The sequence below is a fragment of the Rhinopithecus roxellana genome, chromosome 7, assembly GCF_007565055.1.
Source record: "Rhinopithecus roxellana isolate Shanxi Qingling chromosome 7, ASM756505v1, whole genome shotgun sequence".
Taxonomy (NCBI): domain Eukaryota; kingdom Metazoa; phylum Chordata; class Mammalia; order Primates; family Cercopithecidae; genus Rhinopithecus; species Rhinopithecus roxellana.
The window spans coordinates 43,682,018-43,692,459 of NC_044555.1; the positions used below are offsets into that span (position 1 = coordinate 43,682,018).

Consider the following 10,442-nt stretch of genomic DNA (forward strand, 5'->3'; position numbering starts at 1 on the left):
CTTTCTGAGATTTTCATAAGGAAAGGGAGGATACATTTCTTACTCCCAACTCAAAGACAGATAGTTGTGCTCAAAATTCTAACTTTCTTAAGAACAATGAAAGTGTATCTTGAAAGCAAAAGTTGTACCCTGATGGCTTTTACGCTTTAATCAAGCTTTCCTTTAAACCATCTCAATTCAAAAGGACTTGCAGCCTAGTCTTTGCCCACTTCAATATGCAAACAGTATGCTGGACCCACACTAAAAGCTCTCGGCAACCTGGATCACTGCAACCCCTTTTCTTAGTCAAGCTGTGTGTTTTTAATTTGTAAACTGCAGCTTCTTGGATTATAAACCAGTAAACTACATTGACATGACATGATGTGGGTAAAATTGAACAGGTTGAAAGGTGATGGCACGTACGGGTTACATATCAGTTCACTGTCTTGTGCTTACACAAGTCTTACCAGAATGGGAATGGAGAGACAGAAGAGGGGGTAGAGTTTATTCTATGAGTTGGAGATGTGCCTTACTCAACCAAGCTGGCCTATTTTGTTTTAGTCTGGGTTCATTGTTTTGACAAGATTTTAAAATGACACTGCAGGTTGAAAGTTCTGAGATAATTGATGCCAGACAAGTATGACTGAGGGCCAAAATTGTCTATTTTATTGGTTGTTCTTGTTAAGTAGTGACAATGGAATCAGAATCACCTTCTGATGATTTTTAAAACATTTATCTTGTTATAAAAATTATGTTAGCTCTTGTATTAAACACTTAGTAAGGTAGCTAAAGATAGATAAACTTCGGTTTACCTTCTTTTCACTCCTTAAAGATAGCATAAAAGAAAACACCTAGCATCAAATAACAAACAAAAGTACACATACACAAATGTGCTTTCTGGCAATATTGTATTTTACAGTCTATTCATAAGCAAGTTTCTGAAATTGTGAACAGACTTGAAAGGGCCTGTGATTCTAGCTTTTAATTATATAGCTTACTACTAAGCTTCCTGAGTGACATAAAGCACAGCACATGACAGGAGTTTTCTGGGGATAGTTTCTAAAAGTAAGAGTCCCCTAAATTATCTTCAACCCATTGTACATCCATCTGTTCCAAATACTGCCTTACAGGGAATTACACCCTGCTCCAACTCCCCTGCAGATAGCTTAGAGACCCAAAAGGTACCACTAAAAAAAGGGCACTTTAAATTTCCCTTTGCTTTCTTTCATTCAGAGACTATAACCTGCTGTATCTCAATAGGCTGAAATCCACGAACAGCAGATGGTGTGGTGAAAAAAGTGTTAGGAAGTTCCCCAGGGCTGATGGAGCCAGAGTCACTTTGCACCGAGCCTCCACTATTCTCAAACTGGGAGATTTTCTTTTTGATCATCTTTCTCTCCTTGGCTCTGCGATTCTGAAACCAGATTTTCACCTGAAACACAATGGAGCAACATACTGAATGCAGTTAACTTAGTGATTTCTGATATTGTACACAGACTTTAGCATTTACAAAGCCCCTTCATATGCATCACTTCATTTGAGCCTCACAATGACCTTCTGAAATATGCCCACTTAACAGGTTAGAAAAAAAGCTTGAGACTTAGAGAGGGCAAGTACTTTGCATGAGATGAGACTGAGATCCAAGTCTAGGGCTACTAACTCTGAATGCAATAATCTTAATATTATACCTTACCCACCTCCTCTGTTGCACAGGTGGAAATAAATAATGGTGGAATGATAGATGCTGAGGAGTGCTGATAAGAGAGAGATATTTAAATAGCAAAGGTAATTATAATCAGCCATTTCTATGTTTTATTAATATTTCACTAAAAAGTCCTATTAGTAAAATATTAATAAAATAAAGTAAAATAGAAAATTTATCTTCCTATCAGTAATAGTATACTATTACTGATAGGAAGTTTGTCTTCCTATTAGTAAAGTATACTATTACTGATAGGAAGTTTGTCTTCCTATTAGTAAAGTATTAATGAAACATAAATGAGTGAACAAGGGTGATGACATATTATATATCTCTTGCTGGAGATAGACAAGAGCGATATCAATGTGCATTCACACGTGGTCGAAATGCAAGCTACTTGGGATAAGGCAACGCATCAAGGGAGTTTACAATTCTAGAATTCTGATTCTATTGAAATTGACTATATGGGACATGTTTGATATACTTCTGGTGTACCTGTCTCTCAGAAAGGCCCAGGTTAACTGCCAGCTCTGATTTTCTCCGGATGGTGATATATGTATTGCAATGGAATTCCTTTTCCAACTCCAATCTTTGATGATCAGTGTAAACTACACGATACTTTTCTTTTGTCCTGGTTTTCCCTGTTAGGAGAGAAAGCATTGCATTTAATCATTTTTTGCTTCTTGGAGATCGTTTTAGTTAAAGAAATCATAGACACTCTTCCCACCCTCTTCTTTACTTTAAAATATAAAATAAATATATTTTTGAATCAAATATTCATAAAAGTCCATTTCTCCATTAAATACATTCTCATCTGTGGCTATGATAGCAATATCTCAGTCTACCATCTATAGACATAGACATATATCTATGTATCTATATCTCTCTTTATACATAAAATCAACATCTATTTAATGAATGTATCTCCTAAAATGATTGGTCAAATCACAATCATCCCATCTTGACCTATTTTTATAGCAGAGCATTGAAAATGCTTAAACACTTTAACCCATGGTGTTTATTACCTTCCCACTTACATATGTGATTAGCATTGGCAGTAATAGTAATGCCATTATACAGGTACTTCCCATTACATTTTATACAGTCTTTTTATACTGTTCCTATTAAACCTTTTATGCAGTCTTTTCATACTGTTCATATTAAACTTCTTACCTACCTTCTTGAATTGTGCAGAGCATGTTTTATCTCCATTTTACATATAAGAACATGAAGCTCAGGGTAAATGACTTTGTGTTAGAGAATTGAGGAGTGGGGACCCAAACATATATCTTTGACTGCTATTTAAGCATGCTAACTAAATGTTATTCCAAGTTCAAATATGCTGGGATGCATAATAGTGGCCCAAGAGTGGAAAACACTTGTGGGATCCTGACACTATAGTTACATAATTTCCTAGAGTTTGGTTTGAATAGTAATTTAAAAAGAAAACATTAATTGTCATTTAGCAGATTCTGTTTCAGAAAACCCCATTACCTATTAGAAAAAAATAGTTTTTATGTGGGAGTCTTAATTTTTATTACCAAGTGGATAGTGAATGGGGGAAGGAGGAGGTATTGACTTAAGCAGAATAAAGTGAGTATTCCATGCCCTTTGAAAGGATATACAAACATTTGCTTTGTGTTACAACATTTAACTAATTCCTCATGCCCTCCTTCAAATAGAGCTTTATTCTTCCTTTCAAAATTTCCAAAGGTACTTAGGAAGTTCCCTTTTCCTTTTAATTTCTCTACCCTCCTCCAGGATCTTCCTCCTTTTCTCTGTGGGTTTTAAATACACCTTCTGATCTTCCCTGGTTGTTTTTTATGTGATTTTTTGGGGGCGATCCATAGGACAAAGACGTCTTTAAAGTGATTCCCTAAACTCCATTGAGGTGTTAAGATACAGCACAGGCCTAACAAAAAAGCAAAAGAGTTACATAGCATCAGATCCCATTCTGAATCTTCTTTACATTCAGGAACACCAGCCAATTGGTTCAGAATTTACAAGCCCCAAACAAATGTGAGACACCCTTTCATCTCCAGAAAAGGAAAAAAAAAGGACATGAGTGAAGAAATAAATTTTAGATAAGTGATATATTTTAAGATTAATCTAAATGGCTAAATAAATAATGAACTGAATGAAATCTCCTTTCCCTGCCCTTAGAAAAGGAAAACTATGTGGTCCAGTCAGTTAACCTACCTTAAACTCCTAAATTCTGAGCTGGGTTCCTGAACCTAAGCAAAAACCTGGAAACCAGAAGTTTGTCTTTTGGCATGTTGCAAAGACAGAATGTATATTTACAGAAAAAATGAAAACTTGGAGATTTCATTTATTTCTAGAACATCGAATCTTGAGATCGAAATGTATCTTTGAAATCATGTTTTCTAAAACTCTTCTTAATCTTAAAGTTGCTGAGTGTTTAAATTAAAACTTGAGGCAGACTGGTTAAAAATTCAACCTGTCTTTATCCATGTTTTATGCTCTTTGATCATCAATAAATATAACCAGACATCAATAACTCTGGAAACACTCTAGTCCTTCCCCACCCCCATTGGTCATAAATTTCCCTCTTGCAGTTTCTTCTGAGGACAATAAAGTCAAGACCAGGCCCCTTTATTTGCCATAAAAATCCTACCCTTTCCGGCAATATAACCTCTGAAGAAAGGAGGGGTAAGGAAGAGCCTGGCTGCATATCAAAGCCATGTGAAGTGTTAAAAAGAGTCTGTTGCCAAAATCTGATAGATAAGACCTGAAACTCCAAGAAGATGTAGCTCAGGGGAAAAAAACTGACTACACAGTTTACGAAGAGAAATAAATTTGAATTTCCCGGTGCTCCTTTTGTGTCTCTCTCCTCAAATTGTCTCTCCCAATCCCATTGCCTCTTCTTAAATGATGAAACCAGATAAAATGATGAAACCAAAATAGACGATGAAGGGGATTTGGACATTTTCTGGTAAAGTATAATGTCCATATTCCCATACCCAAGCACTAAAAAATAGCACTAACAGAATGAACTTTTATTGCTCAAGCTGTTCTCTTCTTCTAGAGACTATATCATTTCTGAGTGTGATGGGCTCCATTTTCAGCCGTTATTGAGTTTATTTAGGAAATTAATACTATCTAAGATGTATTTGCCTTCTCCTCAAAGAGTCAGAAAAACTTCTGTAGTTAAAGATGGATGGAGTCCTTCCCATCCTCCCAACCACATTATCTCCCCAGAATTCACAAGCAAATGTCACAATATATGATAACTTGTCACCCTAAATAAAATTAAAATGCTGTTCATTTGAAAGACTGGCTGCAAAAGTGCTGCTAGGCAGAAAGTCACTCTCCAAACATAGAGGTGATGATGATGATGGGAGTGAGTGTAAAGATAATAAAAACAAATATTTTTCTGTAGGAAGTACTGTTTAATTGACCCCACTGTGAGGACTTTTCATCTTATGGGATTTATTTCACTGTTTATAGCTAAAAATTGCATCCAAATTCATTTTTTAAAAGTTGTTCTGTGAAACGAGCAAAACCAAGGAAGACAATGATAACTCTCGAGAATTATTAAGCAACTAATTTTATGAAGTGTCCTTATTGAATAATGCCTTTTAAGCATAAATTCCTCCATGTTGTCCAGTGGCTTAAAACAATCAATCAGAATCAGAATCAATCACAATTACTTCCTCCTCTCCCCCTCTTTTCCACTTCTAACATAAAAGTCTCTCTCCAGCCTGCTTAGGTTATCACCTCACCAATGTTTAAAATGTGAAAGCACATGAAAATATTTAACTTTCCATAGAAACTTTTCTGTCATATTCCTTTTTGCATAATATTTAAAGTTAGATATGTATAGAAATAGACCACTTAGAGAACTAAGAGTAGATAAACATGTCTTCCATTTAAATCAGATCACTTAGGGAGCAGTCATTTAATCTATGTGTCAGCCTCTTTGCTCTCATTAGAAATTCACATGCTATAATAGTCGCTATGAAATGTTTTCTGATTGTCCACTAATACGTGTATTTTTCTTTTTTTACGTTTATTTAAAACATTTTTCAGTAATGGAAAGAACTTTCATTTGACTACCTTAATCAAGGGTTACTTTCATATTGAAGTTCATCTTTTCCTCTCAGTCATAAACCATATGTTGTCCCACAATACTACAGGGTGAAGTGGAAAATTTAGGAGGATCTGACTCATTCATTCATTAAACAAATATTTAAGATCCACTATGCGCTAAGCATATAAATGGGTGCATTTTGGTCCTCAGTGGGTGGCCCAGTGAGGTGATCGGTTTAACTTTTTTCTTGGGGTTTATAACCTGATGTCCCTTGAAAGGGCTTCAATGGATCCATGAATCTCCTGAAATTATGTAACAAATTACTTGTGTGTGTGCTGCTGTGCCTTTGTGCATTTTTCTAGGGAGATAACCAAAGTTTTTCATCATATTCTTAAATTGCTGCTAAATATGCACCTTAGACTATAAGAATACAGCTAAGGGGTTATTTTCATTTATAAGACATTAAAATTAAACAAAGTTTTAATTTAATGAAGCCTTATCTATAGAATAGGCTGCCAATAATCTAAAGGGTTCCAATATCATTCAATTTTAAACTTCTCATAGAAATTGGATAGAAAATCTTGTGAAGGTGCCATTGTAAAGTCAGGTTTGAGGGTTTAGCTAATGATGAACATGCAAGAGACTAAGGAGCCCTTTTCGAAAACTTTCCTGGCATTAGAATTACCCAAGACAGACTCAGGCTAATAAAAGCAAATGTAAATGGAAGACCTTTAATCAGATAAAACTGTCATATTTTTCCTCATAAACAGAAAAATCAAGGCTGGAGGTAATTTCTTTTATCTCATCCATTTCCTCTCTTGTTCTCTATTGCAAACAGCACGCCAGTGACTTTCCTCTTAATGTGTTTCAAAACATAATCCTAGACTGCGAGCAACTACTTTTCTAGCTTTTGTGTCTTTTTCTGATTGTTAGGGTTTAGTGAGTGGATGTTAATTATAACCCCGAGATTAGATGTAATAAAAACTCCGGGAATGCCCCACCCTAACATCTTTTTCTATTCTACTTTGTCGACAGACTCACTCATATTTTTAAAAAATGCAGATTTACTTGCAAACGCTTTAAAACCAAGAACTCTACTTTTACCTTGGGATTGCTACTCTAGTGATGTTCTAATACACAGAACTTCCTCTTCCTGGCTAAAAGTTCTCCTAATGGTAAAAATGGGTCACTTCCCACCCTCCTGCCTTTGCTTTTTGGAGGAAAGACAAAGTGCAGAACTGAGAACAGGAGCATAATCATTGTGGACAAATGCTATTGAAATGCCATTTCCTCCCTAGAGGGATGAAAATACTCAGGGTCGATTTTTGCTAATTTTCTCTAATGACAGGGAGCGAGGGTTGGAATAATAAGAATGTAGAAATAAATAAATACATTAAAAAAAAGAATGTAATAAAAGAACAACAGTTGAAAACAAACATTCCTCCCACCGCTCCGGTCTAAGATTAAAGTAGAACAGCCACTTCCCTCACCCTGGCTCCCAGCAGTCGCCCACTGGCTTGCTGGTTAGGCTGAGATCGCGATCGCTGTGCCTTCCTGCGCACTGCCGCAGACCTGCATTCAGCCCCTACGCCTGAGAGACGCCTGCGTTGATAGTTATGAGGGCTTTAGCCCTTTATTAGTGCTGGAGCTGATTCGTTTGCGTGCCCAGCGGGTGTGAGGGTTAGTCACCGTATTATGTGCCAGGTCAGTGCTCTAGCCTTCTCGCCTGCCTCAACACTTGGGTTAGAAGAAAGGACATTGTAAGACGGCAATGGATTTTAGGCCCATTTGCCTCTGCCAACTTGTAGGAAGGAAGCTGGAACTTCCCTGAGAGGCCAGGGTGACGAGGCTGCTTTGCCGTCGGGGACTTCGTGGCTAAACTGGAGAGTCTGTTGCCAGCCAAGCACTGTGAACCTAAACTGAGCATCACCAGCTTTGGGGGCGGGGAGGTGGGAGACAGCCCGCTCAGATGGGTAAGGGTTTGGAAATGGAACTCAAGCAGCAGTGCCTGAACAACGGGACACCACAGCTGCCCTCTCTCTTCATTCACCCGTTGAGCTTTCTCATGCATCTCTTTTCCTATGTGGGCAACTACAGGATTGCATCCTGATCCTTGTGGCTCAACATACCCATTGTCCACTCACTCATTTTCTTCATGGACCAGCGAAAGGCGAAAATCACCTCTAGGGTAGGTTTAGTTGCAATCACTGCACTCAGTGAGTGAGTTTTGAGCCCAGGCGAACGCGAGGGAGATGCCTAATAGGTCAGTCAGCCATATAGGGGTCTCCTCAGCTAAGCCCTCTTGGGAGTGGCCTGAGAAGTACGAGGGCAGACCGACCGAGAAAAGTAGCGCAGAAGGGAAGGAAGGAAAAGTGTGTGGGCATTGGAATTGATTACTCACCCGTCACCTGCACGGTCTTGCGCATCCATGCATAGGGGCTGTGGCGGCTCCTGCTGGGGGAACTGGCGTTGGCGGCGCCTGCGTCCGTCGGGACAAGCGACCCACCAGCCGGGCTACCGCTAGTTCCACCGCCCGCAGGGCCCAAGTTGCTGTAGTCGGTCGAGCAGAAAGCGGCGGGGCTCGAGGTCATGTCGTTCACCGGCACTGTGCCCATTGTACTAGACTGCCCAGGATACACGCTCCAGTCTTCTCGCGGGAGACTGTAGGGTGAGCCCCAGTCTCCCAGAGACTGCCTGTGAGGATCCATGCTGGGCATATGAGGATACCCCATATAGTGCGAGAAAGCCGGTGCCACAGCGAAATTGGAGGCTGGTATCGGACTCCCACCGTCCCCCGTGCCTCCTGTCCCAGCTGTGCCGCCAACCCCAGGGCTCCTGAGAGTGCCCGGGTACATGCCTGTTTCTTTCTGCAAAAGGCAGCTTCCGTACATCGTGGCTTGGGTAGAAGGCGCTCCCTAAGCCATCCTGAGGTCCCTGTAAGGCCCCAACTCGACTTTGAGAAGCCCAGAGAATAAATTTATCAGTACGTAGTTGTGCCGCAAGCTCCTCTGCACCCCTCAGACTACTCCATCCCACGTTTCCTGCGAGGGTATCCAGGTGACTGGTAGCCCTGTATAGATAGGCCACCAATGACTGGGCTGACGTCAAGGGGCTTCAGGCTTTTACATAGCATTTGCATTCAAATGAAGGGCCATTTCACTTTCACAGGAACTTGTTCACCCACTCCCCAAGCTCCCAGGCCTTTCTGTCTCATCTTTCTTGATTCTGTCCATCTGGTCCCCATAGCGTCAGTATTGTGCTTTTGAGGACAGGAACTCCTCCAGGGGTTTCTGACCAGCTCCCCTCAAAGTCAGACAGAGACCTGCAGAAACAGGGCAAAGTTCCGCTCTCTAGGAATCAGTCCTTACACCGCGTCCTCCTCCCTTTCACCGATCTTCCCGCGTCCAACCTGCATCTGCAGTCTCCTTCTGCCCAAATTCCCTCGCAGGGGTTTACTGCATGGCACTGGCCCAGGCTGCCAACGAAAAGAGCTTTCCCTTACTCTCCTCATTCCGTCCATCAAGAGGACGCCTTTGTTTCCAAGGGCAAAGATTCATTTCACAACTCTGTTGAGCGTCTACTGTATGCCAGGTACTGTGTAGGTGTGGGAATACAGCGGTGAATAAAAGACAATTCTTGCTCTGCCTTCCTAAGATTATACTGTAGTGGATGGCAGGCTGAATTAATCGAATGTTTTACAAATATGCACAAATTAAAGAAAGATGAATAACGTAGGTTATGAAAAATGGTAGGAGAGAGAGAGAAGAACCGTGTAGATAATAAACTTTCCTATTTTCATGTCAGTCCACTACTCTCAGGTGTCTCTTTCTGCCAGGTATGGCTTCTGTCCAAAATCCAGTGCCTCAAGGGGCCAGAACTCTTGCAGTCTCAAATCCATAGCAGCTGCAGCAAACTAAAAAAGTTTTCTTCGTAAAACTCCAATCGTTGAAAAAGACATAGACTTGCTAGTAGATGCCAATGAAATCAATATCTTGCCTCAAGAAACTAGGTCACCTCTTGTGTTCCTCCTCTCCACCCAGCGCCCCCAAGACCTACCACAGTCTTTATTCCAGGCTGCTTCCTACTCAGGAAATTTGCTCCTACACAAAATCCAACATAACCTGGCACCCCCATCCCCATTTAGCTAATCCCTCTATGGCTTTGGGAAAGTCACTTAACCTCTCTGAGTTTCATGGGTTTCCCCTTTTAAAAATAGAGAACCTAATTGTATCTACCTTACAAGCAGTATTTCCTCAGATAATGCAAGCAAACTGCTTAACTTGGTGCTTGGCACACAGTATGGGACCACTGTATTCACTCAACAAATATTTATTGAGTACTTAGTGCTGTTCTATGTATGGAGACATCAGTGGTGAGGAGATAAAGCCTCTGGCTTTATTAAGCATATATAACAGTGGGGAGAAACACTGATAAGTAATTAAATTTTATGGTATATCAGACAGTAATTGACTCTATGGAGAAAAAAAAAACAGGGAAGGAATATACAGAATTCTGGGAGGTGGATGTTGGAATTTTAAATGTGATAGTCTAGGATGACTTCATTGAGAATTGACATTTAAGTAAAATATGAAAGTTAATGGAGTGAGGTAAGAGGAGAGAGGATTCAGAAGAAAAAAACAAGTGAAAAGAGAATGTTCATTTTCTGTTGGAGAAAGTGCAAGGAAGACAGTGTAGCTAAAGACTAGATGAGGT

General features: G+C 40.0%; 1 protein-coding gene across 1 annotated transcript; it reads right to left on the reverse strand.

Annotated features, from left to right (window-relative positions):
• Window positions 1-1,204: 1,204 nt before the first annotated feature.
• On the reverse strand, window positions 1,205-8,620 carry CDX4 (caudal type homeobox 4). Its single transcript, XM_010362879.1, has 3 exons — window positions 8,131-8,620; window positions 2,174-2,319; window positions 1,205-1,411 (listed from the first exon to the last, which is right to left on the reverse strand). The coding sequence occupies exons 1-3, from the start codon at window positions 8,618-8,620 to the stop codon at window positions 1,205-1,207; spliced, it is 843 nt and encodes a 280-aa protein (XP_010361181.1).
• Window positions 8,621-10,442: the final 1,822 nt, after the last annotated feature.

Coding starts and splice junctions, on each gene's coding strand:
- CDX4 (XM_010362879.1), bottom strand. CDS start 8,620: ATGTACGGAAGCTGCCTTTTGCAGAAAGAAACAGGCATGTACCCGGGC. Junction 2,320..8,130: donor CAAGACCGTGCAGGTGACGG/GTGAGTAATCAA, acceptor CTCTCCTAACAG/GGAAAACCAGGACAAAAGAA. Junction 1,412..2,173: donor TGGGCCTTTCTGAGAGACAG/GTACACCAGAAG, acceptor ATTGTGTTTCAG/GTGAAAATCTGGTTTCAGAA.